This window comes from Eretmochelys imbricata, chromosome 2 (genome assembly GCF_965152235.1).
Source record: "Eretmochelys imbricata isolate rEreImb1 chromosome 2, rEreImb1.hap1, whole genome shotgun sequence".
Taxonomy (NCBI): domain Eukaryota; kingdom Metazoa; phylum Chordata; order Testudines; family Cheloniidae; genus Eretmochelys; species Eretmochelys imbricata.
In genome coordinates this window covers 161,608,413-161,633,949 of record NC_135573.1, presented here as the reverse complement: position 1 = coordinate 161,633,949, position 25,537 = coordinate 161,608,413, and the positions used below count along the sequence as shown (strand labels likewise).

At 44.0% G+C, this 25,537-nt stretch overlaps 1 protein-coding gene across 3 annotated transcripts in view; it reads right to left on the bottom strand.

The window, feature by feature from the left end:
* Positions 1-25,537, bottom strand: part of GALNT1 (polypeptide N-acetylgalactosaminyltransferase 1) — a 198,710-nt gene that overhangs the window by 12,740 nt on the left and 160,433 nt on the right. For all 3 annotated transcript variants that reach the window (XM_077810928.1, XM_077810927.1, XM_077810929.1), the window contains 3 exons: positions 24,592-24,731; positions 15,677-15,775; positions 10,790-10,924 (listed from right to left, as the gene is read on the bottom strand). In XM_077810928.1, coding sequence (XP_077667054.1) covers positions 10,790-10,924; positions 15,677-15,775; positions 24,592-24,731 — 374 coding nt within the window. The remainder of the gene's footprint in view (positions 1-10,789; positions 10,925-15,676; positions 15,776-24,591; positions 24,732-25,537) is intronic.

Here is a 25,537-nt window from a genome sequence, read left to right as displayed (position 1 = left end):
ATACTTCATCATGAGGGCTTGGGTAATTGGAGATCCTAAATTTTAAGGTAGTTTAAAATCTTTCTTGTATGGTGTTGATTTAGCCTGGTGCCGTCTACCACATTCATTCACAGCATCAACCATAGTGGGGATGGATGTGAAAATAAAAAGTCTTAGCCCTTGGAGGGAAAGTAGTATTTTTGTCCACCCTCTTACAAATGGGAGGTATTGTGGTTGGGGGATACCATATTATTTTTGCTGGGTCCAACAAGGCCTTGTTAATGGGTAACGTGATGAAGAGGTATGCAGGATAACAAGTAACTTACGCTGTGACTCCTTAACCTCCTCCAACGGAATTTGCAAGGAGTCCGCTATCCTTTTAATAAGGCCCTGAAATTGTTTTTCATCATCAGACAAGGACGGTGGAGGAAGCATGACAGTTTCATCAGGGAGGATGGTGAGATGTTAGTTGTAGGAGTAATCTTTGTCCAATCTCGCTTTCTGTTCCTCAAAGGTCTTATCTTGTGTATCAGGAACCCTAGAAAGAAGGTGGTGGGGACTGCTTTCTCCTTTCCTAGCAAGGAGCACTAGGGACCTTTGAGAACTGCTGGTGGACTATCCACAGTTACATTAGATTAAAAATAAAAGTATATTAAGGAATATAAACTCTAATACTACCATAACTATGTGGGGGAGGGGGGGTTAGAGAGGCACTTCCTCTATGAATAGCTTATTCTATAATCATCCACGACAGGGATTCTTGCATGTTCCACAGAAGCATCTGGTATTGGTCACTCAGAGGCAGGATACTGAACTGCACAGATCAGTTATCTGGTAATGGAAATTCTCATGTTCATATGCATCACAACACACCAAAATGTATTCTGTATTTGCTATGTACCTTAAAGAAAAACTATTTTACAAATATTTTACAGGGTTGTTTTTTTTAAAGTGATAAATGCAACGTAAGAATTAACAGTATAAAAATACAGACCTCATGAATAAGGAAAATAATTTAACATTTTCATATAATGAAAAGTAATTTTTAATAAAGGTGTCTTGAGGCTTGGCTTAGAGTTATTCAGCTTGAACACAATATCTCATACGCAAGCTATTTATGGCTCAGGGCCAAATTTTTTTTGATTAAGCTGCAACAAAAATATGAACGCAACCATTTAAAAGTTTAGAAAAGGTGTCTGAAGTTCAGCTAATTTTAGAATACACAAAGGCTATATGACAAAAAAAATATCTTTTCACATCAGCTTGGGCTTGTGCCAGTGACCAATCAAGCCTTGCATTGCCTGGCACTGACAGGTTATTCATATCTTAATAATTACAAAGAATATATTTAAAGTTGTGGCACTTCTCTCAAAATGCATGAAAAATGTGATGAGTATGGTGAAGAAAACAACATACCTATGTCATCTTGCCAAGTAAGCTAAAGGATGTTTTAATACTGATCTGTACAGTATTAAAATGTAATTTAAAAACTGATATTACATTAAAATGTATAAATCACATATGGGGTGGTGACTTCCATGTGATATCATACATCTCTAATTTTCCACGTGATTCCACAATTTATCAGAGGCCCTTAATGACCACCCATACTTACTGTCCACTATACCATCTCCTCTAGGACTACTTTCAGTATTCCAAGCAGCCTCTAACATGCACCATTTTGAAAGGGGGGGGTGGGACAAACCCTTGTGAGATTTCTTTCCTATTTCCCCAAAATGATACTTGACCTGAGCCTGGGAGAGGTAATATTCAGTCCTAAGCCTGTGATAAGTTTAATGTTCAATACTTCATGACACAGTAAAGGATGAAACAAGGGCTTTAAGTAATTGAAAAGCAGAAATCTCCATATTCAAAATATGTATAAGCTTAAGAGATTTTTTGCATAAAATACTAACAAAGCACAATGATATTCAATGTAAATGTGCATATATACACTGAAAACAACACAAGATTCAAATTCTGAAAAGCTAGCACCACATGCTCATTGTTAGCATTAATTAAAATAGATTTAAAATTTCTTTTCTGTTTAATAGTATAAATTGTAATCAAATATACAGTGAAGCTATGTCTTTACTACAGACCTCACAGTGGCACAACTGTACCACTGTAAGGTCTCCTGTATAGCCACTCTGTGCTGGTGGGGCTTACACCAGCAAAGCATGCTTTTACCAGTATAGCTCATTCCAGCTCCCTCAACAAGTGAAAAAAAGCTATACTGGAAAAATGCATGTTTTTGCTTGTGTAACTGCATCTACATGAGCAGCTTTTCCTGGCACATCCGTGTTCGAGATTACAACTCTTCACACCCATGATCCACACAGCTACGCCAGCAAAAGTTTCGAGTGTGCTGGCCACAGGATATATTATTATTACAGCACTGCAATTTTAAAAATGTTATTCTACATCATAAAATAGTAATATAGCAATTCAAACACAAGTTTACTCACAACTATTTCCGGAACTTTGCAAGCTGTCCTATTTTTGGTTGGCCTTGAATAAGTCAAAAGTACAGACAAGGTATATTTTCAAACAGCATGCAGAATCTAGTTTTTACCCTCAATCCAAGCTTATTCCTCTGCCAATGCTATCATTATATAATGTTTGAAAGAGAAATGCTGGTCATGGTACATTTTAAAATTGTTTCCTTGTTTAGAAATTTTTTTCTCTTATTGCTGAGTGTTTTGCTCATTGAGGGGGCTGGAATAAGGTATAATGACAAAAGCACAGCTTTAGTGGATATGCTTTATTTGTTGTATTACTGTCAAAATCTGTCTTGGATTTAAGTAAGCACTGTTAAGAATCAGCACTTCTTAACAATGAAAGATGGTAAATATTGATAGTATAAAGAGATGAAGACATCAATTTGAACAAATTCCAACTCAGCAAAATACTGGAGATGTTTTCAACCCCTATTACATGAAGAAACAAATTTAATATGAGTAGGCTGCTATATATAAAAAGGATTTAACTAGAGCTACTCGGAAATATTCCGATGGAACAGTTCAGTTGGAAAAATGTTGATTGTTGCAAAACAAAGTTGGGTGTGACAAACTTTTGCTGAATCACAGGCAGAGATCTTGCCTGTTTCCTTGATAACTTGTCTGGTTGGTTTCTGGGGAGCCCCACTACGTGGACTACTCTGGCATCAAGGAACCATGACTCTAAGGTAGTCCTGCCATGGAGTCAGGAAATCCTGAACACCTTGGGAGAACTGGCTGTAGCCAGGGCTCTCAGAGTCTAGGCTCCTGGCTCTGTAGTATGGAAATCTGGGCTTCCAGGGTCCCTGGTTCTAGGGGAGCCTCACTATGGGGTCTGCCTTGGCACACTCCTGGGCCACATGGCTCCTCATGCTGCTCTACTTCAGAACAGGCAGTCCTGAGAGCCAAATGTCATGGGAGTCTGGAAGACTTGGGGTCCCCTGCCTTTGGGCAGTCCACATGACAGGTCTGTCCTGGAGCCGCAGATCCTGGGAGCCCTGGCAGCTGCTGTTTGCAAATTTACAATTTTGTCAGTTTCATTTGGTTTGTTCCAAGTCAGACAGAAATCTAATTTTGAAATGTCAAAACTTCTCATGAACCAGATTACCAGAGTTTTGGCCAGCTCTAGATATAACAAGGTCCTTAGCGCTTGGCTAGACTGGGCCAAGGTGCCTGGGATGAAGAAAGGAACACAATGTCTGGTATACTGGGTGTGCTTCCTCTATCTTCTTGAAGTCTGCAGCAGAGTGAGGTAGGCCACATGCAGAGACAGAAGTAGAGGAGCTAGGCTCTTACTGGTGCTTAATCCATCAATCACTTAACAGAATACCACCCAACAGCACCATCCAGTCACCAGCACTGGACCCAGATGGAGGTTAATGAAAATGGGTCTACCTGCACTGGGGAGCCAGAGACTGAGAAAGATGACTGCCTGCCTATACTGGACAGGAGAGATGCTGGGAGTTAGGTGCATGCAGGAGTGAGAGACAGACAATCTGTATGGGAAAACAGTCTGCCCCTGCCTTAGGGTGAAGTTTGTGTCACACTGAGGCCTGGTCTACAATACAAAATTTAACTGTGGCTGAATGTGTGTTAGTCAGTAATCATGTTAGTTTTGTGTCAACTGAGTGTTTATTGCAGCTGACTGACACGGTACTGAACACTTAGTACTTTCCCACGCTTACATATTATGAAACTTAAGTCCATTATTGCATCAGAGAATATGCACTTATGATTGAATTGGTGGAACTTGCAACAGTACACTGGGTACACACGTAATTTTCTTTTGGATGCACACAATTCTCAATGCCCACATAAAATATTCCCCGTAAAAAGCTGCAAATACTGTGGATTGTTGCACCTACCACAAATTCCCAGCACAGTTCCCTAGAAAAGGTTGAGTTTACTTGCATCCATTTACATTTCTCATTTGTGCCACTGCTAGTTTTAATGGTTCAGAATCATGAGGATCCTCACACGTGCAGCAAGAAGCAGGGTCTCATACCATTTTGGAGAGCCAGTTACTGCTACCAGATTACATTGGGGCCTAGAATACATTAAAATGAAAAATACCACCTTCAGGTAGCGAGCTGAAGCAGATCAATATTAAAGAAATAAGCTTTAGTTAAAATCAGGTTTGGTTTTAATTTTTTTGGTTTTGTAACGCTATTTATGGTTGCACTTTTGCATCCTTAGAGTGATCTGAGCCCTTCGACATAGCCCCGTAGGTTTCCTTTTGCCCTCTTTCCTCCATGTACTGCAATGGAGCCACTGAGGGTTGCGTCATTCCTCACGGAGAATGGAAGGATAAGGTCATGTAACAGGAGGTGCTGGTACCTCGTAGAGATGTAAATGGCTTTATTAAGAGGTGTAGAGTGGGTAGCCTAGCAGGTTATCCATTAAATCCCGCCAGGAAAATACTCAAACCATTCTAACACTTTAGGGGCCACAGGAAAGGAATTTATCAATGAATCCCTTTACATCCTAGAAAATCTCCTTTTCCTAGTCTAAATGTGCTTCAGGGAGGGTCTTTGTTCATGTGAATGAGCTTCTTTCATGTCTGTACAGAAAGAGATGGCCGTTTTTGTCTGCTGAAGCCACATGAACTATTTCAACTGCTATCTTCATTGCAATAGTGAAGGTTTCTCAAAGTGAGAGCAAAACACACTTCATGGCCTCACAGGTACTATGAGGCACAATTGAGGTGTTTTTTCTTTCTTGGGCTTATTTGGTTATTTCATGTTTTCCTCATAAAATGCTGCCCAGATGCAATCTTGAAGGGCACCTTCCTATGTGCTCCACAGAGGGAGGCAGTAATCAAACTGGAGAAATGGAAGAGGGACATCTTGTGCAAACCAGTCAAAGGATGAACTGATAGGAACAAAAAGAGGAGGCACCTAAGGTCTATACTGTTGTGACTGAATCACCAAATAGGCTTTTAACAGAACAAAATAAACCACAAGGTCCTTTTTGGGGCATCTAATGTCCCAGACCAGATGCTTCTTATACAATGCAAGTATAAGGAAAAACAGTACAAAACAACCCAGCTGTTTGGGAAATGAGTCCTTACTACAGGCTCTCTGACTTGTTTCTATGACTTCTCAGCCACGTAAAAGCTTCCCTGGAAAGATCTGAAAGTTATACATCACCTGCTAATTAACAAAGGTCACGTGCCAGGCAAATCCATCCGTGACGTTTCACTCAATATTCTTTATGAAAGTATGCTTATGATATGAATATGGCATAACTGAGATATACTTTATGCAAGATGGCTCATGTAAGATCATTGGAAAGGTTATGATTTACTGAATGTGATTATCTAATTTGTATGCCTGTATCATTTCTGTATCTGAAGTTAGGACTATTAACTATGTATCTGTATTTCAAATGGGTTACTTTGGGTGTCACCCCCAACCAGGCCTTCAGGTACAACATGGAAAAGCCAGGCAGGGCTAATGGGCAATTAGCAGAGACAATGGACTGTGAAAGGGCTTAGTCTCCCTGTGGACGCTGGAGAGAGCCTACAAGCAAGGGCTGGCACAGCCATGAAGAGACATGGGTCCGAGTCACTTGGTACCGGATACCCCTCCTCCCCTTTTGGAATGCCACTGCTTTTCCACTAGAAGATAAAGGGTTCCCGCCTTACACAAGAGCTATATAAAGCAGGGGAGTGACATCATCATGGGTCTCCTCTGCCACCCCACCCAAAGAAACACTGAAAAAACACCTGGAAGCAAAAGCTGAACTGAGGGGAGAAGGAAGAGCTGGAAGAGCGTCTAGCTTGTGAGTAATACCACCTGAGGTCTCAAGAGTTCAGTGTAGCTGCCTTTCAAGACTTTCGATAATCTGCCTGAAACAATATCTAGGGTGAGAAATACTATTTGTCACCAATTTCTTTAGTGAAACTAGCTTAGTTTGTGTTTGGTTTCATTTGCTTAGGAATCTGTTTTGTTCTGTTTGTTACCCCTTTTACCACTTAAAATCTGACTTTTATAGTTAATAAAATTTATTTGGTTTATTATTAAACCCAGTTTCTGTAATTTCTAAAGGGGGGGGGGGGAGAGTTGTTCATACCTTCCCTCCACAATGAGGGAGGAGGTGAATTTCTTAATATATCTTTGGGTCTGCACTCAAAGGGAGGTGGGCACCTGTGTGCTGGGGCAAGTCCCTTACGATGAGCCTTCCGAGAACTGATCTCGGGGGCGGGGAGAGCGCTTAATAGCTTGGCTCAGAAAGACAGGTAAAAAGGAAGCCCAAACTGGCATACCAGGTGGGCTCAGTGGTATCTCAGCAGATCAGATGCCATCCTAAGGCGTCCAACCTGTCACACCATCATCATCTTATCCCCTAGTAGTCCTGTACACACCCTGCAAAATATACAACTGGAGTGGGTTTATGGCCAAGGAGCAACAGAGGGCACACTGCTTTACACTCAATCATCATAGCTTCTCTTACAGTGACAGCAACTTGTTTTTTGCAATGCAATGTGCAAGTACATTTTCTAATGGTGGGTATGCTGACAAAGGTAAAACTGCAGAGTATGGACACAATCAGATCATGATTTCCAGAACAGTTTTCACATTTTCTGTGGTAACAAATAATATCATGTAAAGCAGATAGATAAAAATAATTCTTAGTCATTAGAAATATGAAAAAAACTGTATTATCTAAGAACAGATAAGAGTAGCCAAGCCATTTCAAGAGTAGTTTAAATACAGTATTCATCTTTTTATAGTTCTTGACTTTAAAGCTTTATATTTCTACAGCCTTTTGGTTCTTAACTATACTTCAGTAACATGACTAAGATACTCAAGTAGTTTAAAAGTTGACTATTTGTAACTGACCTTATATCTCAGTCTAATGAAATGCTTAACTATGTTGGACACTTAGCAATGGGTCATCTAGAAGCAAAGCGGAAAAGACTTAGTCTCTGAGGAACTAATGTGTGTGGTAACATTACTAACCATCACTTTTTAAGCAGGAAATATAGCTATGTTAGAAAAGCATGAACAGGTTTAAAGATTAATTATTGCCAACTCTTCTTGCTCTGTTTAACATCTTTGTTTTGTAGCATTGAAAAGAAATTTAAGAGTTTTCAACTAATTTTTTTAATCCCAAAACCGTAATCTAGTTCTACTGGTTGAATCTTTAGCAATTTATAATCAAGGAATTATTCCAGATCTACGCTTCTGGCTGAATTTTATGTCCTACACACTCAATCTCAAGTTTCCAGAAATATATTTGTGACAGACATTGTAGCGAGAAACAATCCAGAGAATAAGTCATGGGTTCCCCAAGGATGCCAATCGGGCACTTGTAGGTATACCCTTTGCTTTATGGGGGAGATGTCATAGATATTGCTACCTCAGGCAGTATCTTTGGGGGAAACATATAGTATTAAATTTACGTATCACTGTGGGTCAAGGACTGTAAGGATGATTGTGTTTTCCTTCATTAGGGAGGGTTACCACAGCTCCTTCAGGAACTAAAAACAATGAGTGATGACGGTGAATCACATTGTAAATACTTCCAGAGAGGTGCCATTCTGTGGGGAAGGTCACATATACTGGCTCAAACAGGGTTCCAGAGACTAGGAAGACAAAGAAAGATCTTTTTGACATAAATGGATGAGCTTGAACTGACAGTGCCTTCTTTCTGATCCAGCAAACGGACAGGACCTTATGTCCAAAGGGCCACAACCCTTGCAGAAGGGATGGAAAGACATTGCCCTACTAGGGCCCCATAAGACTGATGGGTGACTCCTGGTATGTCCTGGTTTACATCTATTTTTGTGTGCGTTCTCTCTAACGTTTTTACCTTAAGAATAAACGTTCTTGCTTAGAAACATTGGTGTGGTCACTTGTGAGTGCTGGTAAGACATTGTTGATAGCTCTTGGAGAGAAAGCAAATTACAGGTTGCCTGGCCTTTACGCAGGCAGGCTTGCTGGGGATATCAGAATGTAAGGCAGGGAGCTGTGCTGCCTTAAAATCCCAATCAGGATGGACGAAAATGTGGATCTCCATCCAAGAGAGGTGATCGCTGGGAGCTGGAAAACTTAAGTGGGTGCCCTTGAAGGACCATGGAGGAGGAATAAAGGTGCACTCACCCTGAAACTTTGACAATATTATCTTTTTCTTTTAGAATATCTTTTGGGGAAAAAAATCATAAATGCTTTCATAAACAGATGAGCTAGTAAGATTTTTTTTCCCCCCCATTTACACCTCAGTGCATTGGTTCAGCATCTGGAATTTAAAGAGTGTTAATTTGTGAGTGGCTAGAAACTTGGATGCTATTTGAACTTTGGAAGTTTTAAAACTTCATTTCCGAAGAGGGGTAATAGCCTTCTGAAGTCCAGGCACAAGGTCAGCCCAAATAAAGTCAAAGTTCCTCTCTCTAATCTAGTGAAATAATTTCCTCATATCTCCAGGAGAAGAATTTATACTATGAAACTAAACTGTGGGGCTGAGGTAATCTTCACTTCATTAATGCTTTCCCTAAAGATCAAGGCTTTGTTTACCTCACTACCTTTTGTGATACAACCACCTGCGCAAGTGAAATGAGGATGCCTGGATGGGTAGAGCTTTCTCAACCAAAACCAATTATCTGTGTTCAGTAAAACGGAAACTGCCATACCAGATCAGACCAATTGTCCAACTTGTCTAGTACCAGGTGCTTCCGAGAAGGTGCAAACCCGCTTAATGCAGAAACATGCAACAACCTGCAGAGGGGAGAAGTTTCTTTCTAATGTCAGGCTACTGATGAATGGCTTATGCCCTGAAACATGAGGGGACTGATCTCTTGTAAACTTTTAGCTAATATAAGTGCAAATAATATTCTTATTGCTGTCTACCGATCCTTTTTCAAATTGTACTAAACATCAACAACATCTTGCAGCACTGAGAGGTTTTGTTATTCAAAAGAATCAGACCTCAGTTACATGCTCACTAAGAATGGAATCTGTACAGACAATCACTTCAAGAACCTTTAAATGTGTCTAAATAGTTCAAAATTGTTCCTTCTATTGTGCATTTCCTGTCAGTTGTCTACATTTAATTCCATCTGTCTGTGTTAGTGAATTGCCTAGCTTTAACTGCTTCAGAAGTTCTTCATAATGTTGTCCAGATTTCACTGACTTATATTTTGTCAGCCAGAAACTTTGCCACCTCACTCTTCAGTTCCTCCTATAGATCAGTAATAAACATGATCATCAGTATTGGTAGAGGCCCTTTGAGCAACCACAACATTAACCTTTCTTCTTATAGATAACTCATTTATTCCTATTTGTCATCAGCCCTTTAACCTCTCAGCTGTAACTACTTAGTTACCTAAATATCTCTTGTGAGGCATCTTTATCAAAGGCTATTTGAAAGTCCAAATAAGGTATTCTATTGGTTCTCTTTTATCCACTTTATCCTCCTCAAAGAATATTAGTAAACTGCAGGGTCAAGATTTTCCTTAACAGTAATTAACAGTCATCCAGTATAGAAGCTGATCTTAAAAGTTTTCAGATTAAGAGGTTTTTGTCTGTATTCACTGCTCCGAAAATGGGATATATAAAAAAAAAAACCAAAAAAACCAAAAAACCCACACATAATACGACTCCTCTCACCCTATCCTAACATTTAACTGCAACATGATTTTAGACGCTGATATTTGACAAACTGTTGAAGGTAGAGATTACTGATTTATATTACATGAAAACTTTCAAATGGTGTAAGTAATTAGTTTTTAGCTCTAGTGGTTCAATATATGATTTAAAAAATAGCTTTTACATTCAAATAAGACGACAGATATGATAGCAATGATATTTGAAAGTCCTATATCTCAACATGTCAGGGCTAGAAATGAAAGATTTATACTATTCAAAATTCAGTAACCTAATTTTAATAATAAAAATATTTGTTTTTAACATTGGCAGAGTCAAGATATCACAAGAACCTTAATGTTGGTTTTATCTTTACCGGTCCAGGACTAAAAATAGAAAATTCTAGCCCTTGGGCCAGTGTAATTTTCCCTCTCTGGTCTTGCGAACACCTTTCATAGAGGATCTTAAAAGCAGTTTCCAAACATGAAGACTCAGCCCTGTGAAAGTTCTAATTGTTTTTGAGGAAGATAAACAGAAGCATAATAACTTGCCCAAGTTAACAGAGAATTGATGACACCTAGAAATACAATCCTGACTCACAGTGCCCTATTCTGACCAACATACAATAGCCCTTAGTAACAGGAATATACTGTTTATCATAGCTTACGGGAAAAATGTATACAAGAAATTAAGTGAAAGCCTTATTTCAGCATCACAAAGACTTACCATTGGATCGTATTCCCAAAGTTGATTGCCTTTTAGGTGGTGGCACTTGAGCATTGTGACTGGGCCGTTAAGTTTGGAAACATCCAAGCATAAATCATCTGTTCGAATTTCTTTGTTGGCAGTGTATGAGAAAACCTTTGTAGAAAAATAATAATGTTCATCTACTGGGTTCTACAGAGAAAACAGCAGGTTCACATACAACTTCATTTATACCAAACTTAAAAATTTCTTAAATTTTTTTTACACGATATAGAAAACTGTTTTCTTAGGAGAAAAAAATATAAACACCATATCAATAATAGGAAAGTTTTTCAGATAAAAAACTTCCCTATTATTCCCAAATGGTAAAACAGGGGAAAAAAATGGGAAATTTTGGCAGGGTGGCAAGCAGCAATGCAGAGCTTCAAATAAAATAAAATAGAAAGAAGTAGATACAGAATATAGTTCCGAGTGGAGAATCACAAAAGTAAAAATGAAAACTATACACTCAACTTTCTGTCTGAATTTGCAAGAGTGACAAATCAACTAGAGAGAATCTGTAGGAAGGCAGTTCCAGGGATCCTACAGGATGTCTACAGTATATATTACTCCTGTGGGAATTCTGTGCCAAAAAATTAAAAATTCTGCACACATTTTAAAATTCTGCAGAATTCTGCATATTTTCTGTGTCAAAATAACACAATATAATCCCTTCAGTTTCAATTATTGGGTAATATATTTCAAAATACCTGTCAACAATACAGACAACAGCATAAAAGATTCCCCCAGGAGTACAGAGTTAAAGAAACCCTGATGACAACCCAGTTCCAGCTGGGGGGTGCTGAAGGGGGCTCTGTGGGGCCCTCAGAGCCCAGACCGCTGAACTCCCATCTCCCCAGAGGCCAGCCATGGGGCATGCCCCTACCCCAGACACCAGCACCCTCCTCCCCCCAGAGCCCAGCCACAGGGAACCCCTCAGCCCAGATCCCAGCCATGGACACACCCAGAGCCCAGATACCAGCACCACCCACCTCCCTGGGGCACCCCCCAGCCCAGATACAACCACCACCCTCCCTGCAGAGTCCAGCCATGGGGGCACCCCCAGCCCAGAAACCAGCACTCCCAGAGCCTTTACTCCCTCTGGGGAGTCCCCCACCTGCAGAAGATCAGGCTGTCCACCTCTGGATGGAGCGACCATTTGTGCGAGATGAGAAGGTCCTGCTGAGGCGATCTGTCAGGATGTTCTTGGATCCGGACAGGTGGGCGGCTACCAGATGAATGGCATGTCACACACAAAAGTCCCAGAGGCTGAGTGCTTCCAGACAAAGGGCCGAAGACCAGGCTCTACCCTGCCTGTTGATGTAGTACATCGCAGTTGTATTGTCCTTTAGAACCTGCACCATCTTGTCCTTTAGGTGGGGGCAAGAACGCCTGGCAGACCAGGCGAACTGCTTTGAGCTCCCCGATGTTGATATGAAGGGCTAGACTGCTGTGTAGCCAGCGGCCCTGGGTGTTGAGGTCGCCCAGATTAGCTCCCCAGCCCAGGTCTGACGTGTCTGAAACTAGGGTAAGTGACAGAGATGGGCGTCATGAAGAGATCCCCCGCAGCACTGACTCTGGATCCAGGCACCAATCCAAGGACGAGAGGATGTGGCTCAGTACCATGACCACTCGGTTCAGGGCGTGCCTGCTGGGGATATAGACTGAGGCCAGCCATGCCCACAGAGATCATAGATGAAGCTGGACACAGTTGACCACATACATTCATGTGGGCCCTCATTTGCAGGCATGTGTGGGCTGTGGTAAGATGATAGCTCTTCACATGGGCAATCAAGTGTGACATGGCCTGGAATTGCGCTTCTGGAAGGAAGGCCCTGGCTTGAGTGGAGTTGAGAACTACTCCGGTAAACTCTTTCCGTTGAAATAGCGTTAATGTGGACTTTTCTGTGTTTATTAACAGGCCCAGATTGTTGAAGATGGATCGCACCAGGTTGAGACTCACTGGACCTGTCCTAGAGACCTGCCCTTAATGAGCCAGTCGTCGAGATACGGGAAGATCTGGACCCTCCCCCGCATCGTCTCACGTAAGCTACTACCAGCACCATGTATTTTGTGAACACCCTGGGAGCTGAAAACAGGCCAAAGGGTAATGCCATGAACTGGAATGACGCCCGGCCATTATGAAATGCAGGAAGCGCCTGTGGCCCAGGAACATGGAGACATGAAAGTAAACGTCCTTAAGTCGAGAGCAGCATACCAGTCCCCTGGATCCAGGGAGGGGATGATGGAGGACAGGGAGACCATGTGAAACTTCAACTTCTTGAGAGACTTGTTGAGGCCCCGAAGGTCCAGGATGGGTCTGAGGCCCCCTTTGGCCTTCGGGATTAGGAAGTAGTGAGAGTAGAATCCTCTTCCTTCCATGTCCTAAGGAACCTCCTCCACAGCCCCCAAACCCAGGAGCTTCTCTACCTCCTGAACGAGGAGAAGGGTTGCTGAATAGGGACGGGAAAAAGGGCGTGGGGAGGGGTCGGGAAGAAGGGAAGAAGCCCTGAGCCACTACGTCCAGGACCCAGTGGTCCGACATAACCCGTGACCAGGCTGAGCAGTAGGGGGAAAGGCAGTTGAGGAAAAGACTGACTAGAGCACGGATCTGGGGCACACACTCAAAACAGTCTCTTCTGGCCCCCTGGTGTTTAACAGCCCCAGGTTGGGCTGGCAGGCAGGAGGAGGAAGGGCGACGATGACGAAAACTAGCATCTCTTGTCCTTGGTAGGTCCCTGACAAGGCTGCCAGGATCTTGGTGACAGTGGTGGTTGGAAGGGCTTCCTGGCCGATTGTGGTGTGTGCAAGCCCAACGAGCAAAGAGTAGCCCTAGTGTCCTTCAACCTGTGCAGCCTGGCATCTGTCTGATCTGAGAACAGATCAGCTCCGTCAAAGGGGAGGTCCTGGATTGAGGCCTACCTCTCCTGGGAGAGGCCTGCAGTCTGGAGCTAGAAACTACATACCATGACCACCACCGATGTGACCACACTTGCCACCGAATCCACCGCGTCCCATGCCATTTGTAGGGACCATCTTGCCGCCACCATGCCCTTCTCCACCAGATTGCGGAGGCTAAACCCTGAGGGAGAGAATCCTGGAACTTTTTGAGACCATCCCAGAGAATAAAATTGTACTGGCCTAGCAGGACCTGATGAATCATCACATGAAATTGCAAGCTGGAGATAGAGTAAATCTTTCTCCCAAATAAATCAAATTTCTTAGCATCTTTGTTTCTGGGAGTCGAGGAGGTGGGGACCTGCTTGTCTTTTTCATTGGCCACAGAAACAACCAGCGACATTGAGGGCGGGTGGGTATAAAAGTATTCAAAACCTTTGGCAGGCACAAAGTACTTTTTCTCGGCCCATTTTGAGGCAGGTGGGATGGAGGAGGGGGTCGAGGCCCTCCTCATGAACAGGCTGGGTGACCCAGGCAGGCGTAGAGGCTGAGAGGGCAACGAAGAGGGTGTCCTCCTGCTCCGCCATCTTTTGCACCTTGAACCCAAACTCTTGGCCACATGCCGGAGAAAGCCTTGATGCTCCCTAAAGTCATCCGGCGAGCTAGCTCTGGAAGGCCCCGCAACCGCCTTGCGTGGAGACAATGAGGAAGACTGGACCACTGATGGGGCTGCTGGAATCTTGACCACCGCCGGAGAAAGAGGCTTTGGAGCGGGCACAAGTTTCTCTGCCCTGACCTCAGAGTGGGCTTCCACCTGATGTTCCATCGAGGCCACCAACTAGTCTTAATGGCAGGTCTGCCCTCTTGGGGAGCCTTTGCCGGGTTCTGTGGCACTGGGACCGTCATTGGAGCAGGTGGAGACCCGTGTTCTCTCTGAGCCATGGAAGCCTGGAATGACGAAGGTGCAGGCAGGAGTGTGGGTCCCATACCGCTCCCAAGAGTCGGTGGTGGACCTTTAAGGGGGCTGGGCACCCCAGTCAGGAAGGCATGATTGTGTGGTTTTGGTGAAGTCTGGTGGGCAGGCCCGGGTCACTTGATGGATGACTCCTGGGCTTTCTTGCTTGGTGCTGGAGAGCGGTTCGTGGTCTTCTTCTTTTGCATCGGCAATGGCAAACGGAGCCAGAAGGAGTCGGGTGCTGGCAGTGGCATGACCTGACTGTATGGCTCGGAAGCCAGGCGGAGGGCGGACTCCATCAGAAGAGCCCTGAGGCGGATGTCCTTCTGAGTGTGGGGCTGAAAGTTTTGCAGATCTGACACCACTCCTCGTGTGACTCCCTCAGGCACTTAAGGCAGCTGCTGTGGGGATCCCTCACAGATATAGGTTTGCTGCAGTCTGAGCAGGGCTTGAACCTGGGAGACCGAGGCATGCCCCACCTGGAGCAAAGTCCTGCTAGGACCCTAACTACTATCTAACGCTTAACAACTACTTAAGCAATACTTAAGACTAGCAAAGTGAACTATATACAACGGCCTTAAGACACAAAGTTCAGAATGGCAGACAACTGCTAGCTCTTGCTAAGCAAGAAAGGTGCTCCGACTGACTACCATGGGAAGTAAGAAGGAACTGAGAAGGCAGGGTGTAGGGCTGGCGGTGCCTAATATACTACAGTATGAGCGCAGCACTCCAGAGGGCGCCACAGCCAGCCTTACGGGTATCACTAAGGCAAAAATCTCAGACGGCTGCACACACGAGCACACACACACCTAGAATGGAATCGACATGAGCAAGCACTCGAACAAACCAAGCAACCTTTTTAGGTACTCTTAACTCATCTTGCAGGCCCACGTCTCTCATTAGGGTTTTTTAAACAGCACATTGTCTGTACAGTTAATTATTGAAAGTGCTGGAAATTATGTGTAGACAGATGAGCAATGTCTGAAATCATTTAAAGTTGTAAAATATCTTGTCACCTGATTTCCACCCATTCCATGACAGTTAAATATTCCAACTTTTTCATTTTCCTTTCTTGCCATGTTATCCAGGCATTGATTTGTCTCCACATTTCTTATCTGGAGAAGAAATAAAGCATAACATACATCAAGACAGGTTTTTATTAATAATTATTGGGGGGGGGACGACAATCAACCCACAGAGGATACCACTGGCATTGAATTCATAAATAGCAATGAACAAATCTTCTAAAAACTTGGAGTTACAGCTGAGCATAAGTGTCCCACGGTCCAAAAATTATTCTAATGTATTAAGATCAGGCTCTCATGAGCTTTCTAGAATTTCCTGGTTTCAGACAAACTAGATATCTATGAAATAATACGAGTCTGGTTTCAGAGCTTCTAATGCTAACTTGGAACCAGTCAAATCATAGGCACATAAAAAACAAAAATACACTTTTATCCACAAAAGATTCAGGTTTGATTTGAGATTTATAGGAAGGTTTTTCCATACTGCTTTGAAAATGTAAAGCACCATGATGTAAAAAAAAAAGTTGTACATTACTTGGGCTAGTTATTTTATCTAAACCAGTTTAGCCAATTGTATTTATAAAAGTCATACTCCACTTGCTTCCTTCAGCTGAACATAAAATATGAATATTTTAGAAACAAGTCATTCTATCTTAGCAACAGATGCTCCCAGTTGAGTTTCCCCTTCCCCCCAACGAACTACTAAAATTTAATACAATAGAGGATGGAAACACAAAAAGACTAAAATGAAAAACGTAATACCAGCAGATTTTACAGCACTGTGGAATAAAAATATAGCTATTTTCGCAGTTATCTTTATAAAAATGTTCTTTTCAGGATGAACTTTCTCACTTAGTCCCAAATAATACCAGGTGCCTATTTCTGGAAAATCTGTATAGCTGTTCAGCCAAATGTGATATGAGATCACAGGGAAGACCGACAAACAAAACCTTTTTGCACTCCATTTTTCTGTTTTTTTTGTGCTCACAAGTCTCAAAAATAGCCTCATTTTATATTTATATTAAATGTATATAGCGAGCCTTCAATTAAGATTAGTCACTCTGTAGGTGTAAAATATTTAGTTTACTTAAAATCAGAAACAAAGAAGTTTGAAATTAACTGACAACAAATGCAACAGGAACGTGAAATATTGTGCATCTCTTGTGACACACTCAGCCCCCACTAGAGTCTCACATATGCAACAGAAATCCTCCTGCAGTTACTCCTCTGAGGCAAGTAGCCTGCCTCTGTTCCAGCAGCCAACAAGGATGGTTCTGGTGCAGGACAAAATGTGAGAAGAAAGCACACCAGGCACACTCACCCACACAGCTTTCCTAACAATCCACCCCAGGCATGTCACCATACACACCCAACTGCTCCTGAAACAGCATCTCCTTCAGCAGTTTCCTCCACTAGCCTTGAGGGGGTGGAGGGTGGCATATGTTTGGGGGGAGGGAGATGCCCTGCTTCTAGGGACTGGGAGGGGCGATCAGCTCCTGCCTCCCATTCACTTCCCAGTGGTTCTGGGGGAAATAAGAATCTCACTGTCCATGCAGTACTACTGCTCCAGCATGGGAAGTCAGTGCCTAATCTCTGAGAAATGTTATATGGAGCCGCACAAGACTTAGCCACGAGATACTGCATGCGGCAATGAATAATCTGAACTACTCAGACACATTTCTACGTTTTAAAGTAACTGTAAGCACGCTGGAAAGACACCTAGACCTAGATCATCGTGGTTAATTCAACAAAAAAACTCTACTCAAGTGTGCACAAGCAGTCAAAAATTCAAACTACGTATGAGACTGTATAAAAGATGGAGAAAAAATCAAATGTACATTCTCTGTATACTATGTTTAGTTCTGGTTACCCTACCTCAAAAGGGACATAGGCGAAATACAGGGATTCAGAGATAACCTACAAAAATTAGGGGCATAAAAGATACCCCCCTAGATAAAAGAGGTTTGTCTGTTTAGTTTAGAGAGGAAATAAGAGGTATACAAAACCATGGTTGGCACTACAGAAGGTGAACTGGGATGTCCTATATGCCTTTTGTCTCATAGTATAAAAACAAGGAGATATTCAATGAAATTGAAAGATGTAACTTTTAAAATTGAAAAGGAAATACATATTTGTAATGCATAATTAGCCATGGGATTTGGTCACTAGATACAATAGAAGCCAAGAGCTTAGTAAATTTTTAAAAAGGGGGTTAGATACTTGTATAGATAAAATGATCACAATATTCTCATTACATAGGATGAAAATATTTCTTTTTCAAAGAAAGGATGTAAATTATTATGCACCAGAGGCTAAAGCACTACTTGTTTATAGGTGTTCAGAGGAAACTCCACCTTACCTATGGCAAGTTACTCCTTAATTGTCCACTCCAAGGTTTCTTGCACTTTCCTTGGAAGTGTCCGGAACTGGTCACACTCAGACAGAAGAGTGGGTTAGATGAACCACTGATCTGAGCTGGTATGACCATTCCTGCATTTCTACGCAGGTGTAACAAATATTTTCTACTCTTTCACTGTTGTAACCATTGTCACGCTGCATTAAAAAAAAAGGTTACTAACCTTTCATAACTATCCATCTTTGAGAGGTGTTAATCATCTCCATTCCATGTTAGGTGCATGCATGCCATATGCACCATTGTCAGAGATTTTTCCCTCAGTGGTATCTGTTGGGCCAGCTCTAGCACCCTCTGGAGCCGTGTGCTTATGTGCAGCATCCCTTTCGGTTCCTTCTTGCTGGTTAACTCCAACAGTGCGGTAGGAAGGTGGGTCATGGAATGGACATGAGCAACACATCTCAAAGAACAACCACTATGAAAGGTTAGCAACCATTATTTTTTCTTCAAGTGCTTGCTCATGTCCATTCCATGTTAGGTTACTCACAAGCAGTACCCCAGGAGGTGGGCTCAGAGTTCATGGACATGCTGACTGCAACACTTCTCTTCCAAAACTGGCATCTCGGGTCTGTTGAGTGATGGTACAGTGGGATGCAACGGTATGCACCGATGACCAGGTCGTGGATCTGATTGGGAGGAACACTGCTGATGTGGCTTCGGATCTTGTGGAATGAGCAGTTTAAAATCGCTGGAGGCAGAAACTTTACCTCTTCGTAGTAAGCCCGGACACAGGAGGTTAATCCAGGACAAGATCCTCTGGGCTAACACATGTAGTCCTACTATCCTCTCCGCTATTGCCACAAAGAGCTATGTTGATTGTGGAAAGATTTAGTCCTCTCAATATAAGAGGCAGGGGAACGCCTAGGAATCCAACGAGTGAAGCTGTCATTCCTCAGAGTTCCTGTGAGATTTCAGAAAGACGACTGGCAGGAAAACGTCCTGATTGTTATGGAATTGTGATACCGCTTTCGGCAGGAAGGCTGAATTGGGGCACAGTTGGATCTTGTCCTTGAAAAAACACCGCGTAGGCCGGTTCTGACATAAGGGCCTTGATTTCAGAGACCCTTTTGGCCCAGGTGATCACCACTGGAAGGAGACGTTCCAAGATAGAAATGGCAGGGGGCATGAAGCTAACAGATCAAAGGGGGGGACCCGTGAGCTGTGACAGAACCAGGTTTAAGTCCCATCGGGGGGGTTGGCTTGCCACCTTGAGAATATAACCCCTCCAGCCCCTTGAGAAAGCAAACGTATCTCGTGGGAAAACACTGACCTGCTGTTCACTGTGGATGGAAGGCTCAGATGGCTACTAAGTTCACTTTAACAGATGAGAGGGCCAGGCCCTGCTGTTTTAAGTGAAGCAGTCAGTCAAGATAGACTGAAGGGAAGATCAAGATGCAGAGAGCGCACATTCAGAAGCCCAAGATAAATGCTTCCATTTGGCCAAGTAGGTAGCCCTGGTAGAAGGCTTCCTACTGCCTAACAAGATCTGCCGAAACTGTTCTGAGTTGTCTTGTTCTTCAGGGTTCAGCCATACAGCATCCATGCAGGCAGATGCAAGGAGGCAAGGTTTGGATGAAGCAACCAGCCATGATCTTGTGAAATTAGGTCTGGGCAAAATGGGAGCAAGAGTGGAGTTACCACAGAGATCTAGCAGCTTGCTGAACCAACGCAGTTGCGGATGTGCTAGGGCTATCAGAATAACTCATGACTTGTCTCGTTTAATCTTTAGGAGGGCCACATGAGCCAAGGGGTTTGGGGGATCGGTGTGAAGTAGGCAGTCTGCCCACGGGAGTAGAAAAGCATCAGAGAGGGAGCCCAGGCTGTGTCCACACAGATAACAGAACTGATAGTACTTCCTGTTCTGCAGGTCCACCTGGAGAGGCCCCCACTTCTGGAAGATTACTCTGGTGACCTCCAGGTGAAGGGACCACTCATAGTGAGAGGAAAAGCATCTGCTGAGATGATCTGCCAGCACATTCTGGGCTCCCACAAGATGTGAGGCCTCGGGATGAATGGAGTGCTCCGTGCAAGTTCCACAGATGGATGGCTTTCTGGCATAAGGTCGAAGATTGAGCCCCTCCCTGTTTGTTCATGTAAAACAGGGCCGCAGTATTGTCTGTCAGGACTTGCACCACCTCAGCTGAGGTCTGGGGAAGGAACACTTGGCATGCTAAGCGTACTGCCTTGAGTTCCCTGACATTTATGTGCAGGGAGAGTTCTCGGGACCAGAGGCCGAGGTAGACTCCACACACTATGTCTGACGTGCCCGAGACTAAGGCTACCGATGATTGAGGGGTAACAAAGGACACACCCATCATAACCATTCGCGGATCTTTTCACCAGTCCAAGAGGCAAGGATGGAGGGGGTGGGGAGGGGAGGAGAAATGTGAGCAGTGCATCTAGGTGGTGTCTACTTGGGGAGAAAACTGATGCTAGCCACATCTGGAGGGGCCTGAGGCACAACCTTGTGTGCTGAACCACATAAGTACATGCCACCATGTGCCCCAGTAGTTTGAGGTAAACCTGAGCTGTCGTAACTGCGTGGACTATGACACTGGATATCAGGTCCGACATGGTCTGGAATCAGGCCTCCAGCTGGAAGACCCTGGCTTAAGTTGAGTCAAGCACTGTCCCAATAAACTCTATTCTCTGAACTGTGACAAGAGTTGACTTCTGCTTCTTTATCAGCAGGCCCAGCACTCGGAAGGTGGCTCAGACCATGCTGATGCTGTTCTGTACTTGAGTCTGCGACCAACCTTTGATCAGCTAGTTGTCAAGGTATGGGTAGACTTGTACACCTCACTGCCTGAAGAAGGCTGCTGCAACCTGCAATCATACACTTTGTGAAAACCTAAGGGGCTGCCAATAGGTCAAAGGGGCAAGCCGTGAACTGGTAGTGGTGCTTACCCACTATAAACCTGAGAAATCATCTGTGGCCACAGAAGAGAGAGATGTGGAAGTAAGTATCCTTTAAGTGGAGGGTAAAGCACCAGTCTCCTGGATCCAGGGAGGGAACGATGGAGGCTATGGAGACCATGCGGAACTTGTTTCTTGAGATATCTGTTGAGGTGATGCAGATCCACGGTGGGCAGGAGTCCCCCTTTGAACTTTGAGATTATGATATACCAGGAGTAAAACCCCTTCCCTCTCACATTTTGAGGAACGTCTTCCACAGCCTCCCTATCTAGAAAGGACTGCACCTCATGGATGACGAGTTGCCCGTGAGACGTGTCCCTGAAGATGGGAGGGAGGAGTGGATAAAAACTGAAGGGTATATTCGACTGACACTGTACTCAGCACTTAACAGTTTGATGTTATGCATGACCATGCTGGACTAAGAGTGACAGACAGTCCAAAACCAAGAGGGGGTGGATCTGAAACAGAGAATGGTATAACACCCTCGGACACACCTTCATAAAGCTTGCCTGGGCCTACCGGAGCATCTCTGAAACCCTGACTGGGAAGCTAAGGTGGACAGGAGAGGTTTGTGCTGTTTGTAACCTCTCCCTCTTCTTTTGTACAACTCCTCTCTTGGAGGCCCCGAGACATGAGGGGTTGCTGGGGCCTGAAGTGCTTCCTGAAAGATGACCAGGTGTAAAGGTCTAAGGAACGAGGAGTAGCCTTTGAGTCCTTCAGGTCATGTAGTCTTGTGTCTGTCTGCACTGAGAAAAGAGAGGAGCCTTTGAAGGAGACTTCCTGGACAGACTGTTGGACCCTCGTGCGGAAGGCCAGAAGACTGGAGCCCAGAACAATGCCTTATGGTGACAGCGGAGGCCACTGTCCTGGCTGCAAAGTCAGCAGCATCCAGAGTCACCCGGAGAGAAGAACTGGCCCCATTCTTACCCTCCTCCAAGAGGGCTGCAAACTCCTGACTTGAATCTTGGGGCAGAGAATCTTTAAATTTAGACAAGGAGTCCCACAGATTAAAATCTTATCTCCCCTACAAAGCTTGCTGGTTGGAGATATGTAGCTGATGGCTGCCAGTCGAATAAATCTTTCTTCTGAAAAAGGTCTAGTCTCTTGGGGTCTTTATGATTGGGGTAGTGCTCAACTGTCCCTGCCTGTCCTGTTAATTTGCTGCAGACAGCACCAGGGACCCTCAGAGATGCACGTATGTGCGTGTAGAGGTATTCAAACCTGCTCAGTGGCACACAGTACTACTTCTCTGCCCTCCCACCTGGGTGGGAGGAAGGGAAGATAAGGAGTTTGCCACAGGGCCTTGACCGGTCTCATCACCTCATCATTGATGGGCAAAGCCCCTTGCAGGGAGCTGCCGAAGTCAGGATATCTATCAGACTGTGCAATGTTTTTTTTAACTCCACAATCTCTAGGCCCAGGTTTGCAATGACCCACTTCAGAAAGTCCTGAGGGGCCTTGAAGTCATCCTGCTGAAGCAGGTTCCTGGGATCTGCAACAGCCTCGTTTGGGGAAGACGAGGAGGTGGCTTGCAGCGGAGGAGGGGCTCTTTCCGCTTCCTCCTCTATGTCCATCAGAGCCGTCTCCTGGATGTTGGTACTGGGATCGGTGCCAAAGTCGAGGGTCGGTGCCAAGTGGGAAGGAGCGGTAGTGTGTTCCTCGGAACAATTGAGTAGGAAGGAGGACCTCGCACCAGGGAAACCCCCAGGGATTCCAGTATGGCCACTGCATTGGCCAGGTGCCGGCACAGGGATGGATACCGAAGTCTGGTGGTGCATAAGCTGGGTACAGGTGCTGGGCTTTAGGTGCTATTTAAGATTCCCCTTCGGACTCTGAAGAGAAGTCTTCTTTCAGAGACCACGACAGAGCAGCACCCACTTCTGCCTCCACGTGGAACCAGGGTTCCAGGGACCAGCCATCAGGACACTGGGATCATGGAAGGCTTTCTGCTCGAGGATGCCAAGGGCTGGTGCCAGGAAGGAGTCCACTGCTTCTTGTTCCCTCCTTCTGGTCACCAGAGCTGTCAGGTGTCCCCTTGGAGTTGGTGGGACGGGCAGAGAAAGGCCCTTTGACGCTTGAAAAACCTCCGGGGTCAATGGAACTGTCAGACCACTGGCACCACGGTGGCTTCCGGGTGTCGGTAGAGGGTCCCCCTCCAGACTCAATACTCTAGGCGGGATCGACAGTGCCATCACTGGCCTGTGAGAGGATGAGTGACCTGGTGCGGGTCTCTCTGCTGTCTTCTCTCTCTTCTTGTCTCTCTTCTGCACTGGTGAGCACCCTCTTGGTGTGCTGCTTCTTATATTTCTTCCTTGGCACCAGAGACGGTGAATAGTGCCAGGGGAAACTTCACACCAACGGAGCAACTTGGCGTTAAGACTCATCTGAGGGAGGCTTCCATGAGGATAGCCTTCAGCCTAACGTGTCTGCCCTTTTTAGTGTGGGGTTGGAAGTCTTGGGAGATCTAGCACTTGTCCCTCATGTGAGTTTCCACCTGATACTTCAAGTAGCTGGAGTGCGGGTCACTCGCTGGCATAGGTTTGCCACCAGAGGCACAAGGCTTGAAGCCTGAAGCCCCTGGGGCGAAGAAGTCCCTCGACGATAGGAACTATTTACACCACTATACACACTAACACTAATTATAAGAACTATATACACTAAACTGATAACCACAAACGAAGAAGAGTCCAAAACCACTAGGAAGAAAGCCTTGACATAGCAAGAATGGTCGTTCCAGCAACCGTCACAGGCAGAAAGGAGGAACTGAAAGGGCGTGAGGCTGGCAGTGCCCCTTAGGCTGATGCATAAGTGCATGTCTCCAGCGTACGTTAGAGCCAGCCCAACGAATACCACTGATGCTAAAATCTCCAGAAACAGTGCACGCAGTGCGCACACACCTAACATGGAATGGACATGAGAAAGCAGTTGAAGAACTCCTTTCTTCATGCTTTGTTATTTGTAATCCCTTGATGTTTTATGTCTAATGCAACTACGGGCTTGTCTACTCTGTAGATGAGTGCACACCAGCTGGCATGTAATGGGCACCAATGTGTCATGCACTGTCTGTGTGGATCCTGATGGCACTCACTAAAAGTTTTAGTGTGTGCCATCAGGATCCACACAGACAGAATATGACACACGGGGGTGCACCAGAATTTACATCTTAGCTGGTGCACACTTGTGTGCCATTTACACAAGCACTAAGCTCCTTGTTAGTTTTAACTGTTTGTAAAGCACCATGCACATCAATGAAACTGAATACATAAAATATGCACTAGTGTCTAAAATATTTTCTAAAAAGCCTTTCCATGCTAATTTAGTACTGCTGTAAATATGGACAAGAAATCCCAACCTTTGACATTGCGGGTCAACTGCTTGGTAATACTTCACCAAACCATTCAAGTCAAATATACCATTTTACAGATGAAAGACATGGAGCTGTGAGATATTGCACTTTGGTGCTGGAGACACTGACTTCAGCTTTACTATTCAAATGAGATTTCAAAAACTGGATGTTATGCTGTGATATCCCTTACAAAAGGAAAATTAAAAGTACATAATTAAAAATAATCCTTACCTCCCCCAAAGAGAAATAATGGCGTGGAATTTGGGAATCGGGATACACATTCTCCAAGTACCAAGAGAAAGGCTTGCATTGCAGCTTATGTCTTAGCCCAAGGCGTGACGATATGTCTCCATAATCTACTTTTGTAACTCCTGTAGAGAAAAATGCTTTATTTCAAACAGCGGTTGCTAGTGAATTTTAAACTGTTGAATTTTAATAGGATAATACAAATGTGATCAATACATGTTACATGCTTCAAATATACTCTGTCCGTAACAAGCCAGCTAAATACATCTCTATGGCAAAGGCAGACAGGAATTTTTTAATATAGTGTATTTTTTTGAATTTTGTTCTTGTTCTCCTGGAGGAAAAGTCATACAGTGGAGACTACTGCTTGTGCCTTTTTTTCTCAGTACAGGAAAGGCTAAGCCACTCAATCTGTATTATATGTGGTAATCAATTCCTTATTGGCATCTGATGGAACAATTTACATGCAAATCACTGTCTGAACTAACAGGGAAGAAAAAGATGAAACCTTTAATCATTATCACCATAACTTGCACGATAATTCTTACATAAATATATCTGGGTCCTTCTATGTTGAATGCAGAATTCCACTTTTAATGAAGCTCTGTTGGCCAGGCTATAAATTTGGGACCACATACTACATTCTCCATCCACAGTACAACTCTCACTTGTGTCTATGGGAGGTCTGCACGAAGAACTAGGGTAGAATATAGACTTTATAACTAACCTTTTAGTTATTTGTTCAGTACCTTATTGTTGCATTCATCATCCCTAGATAGGAAAGTCTCCTAACATTTAGGACTGCCATTATTTCTACCCTCTTTCCCTCCCTCCCCCCATTTCCTGGTCTTTGTATTTTTCTCTCTCAGATACTTCCCTTCCTTTAGAAACCTTCTCACATGTGCACTTGAAATCTCAGTCCTTCCCATCC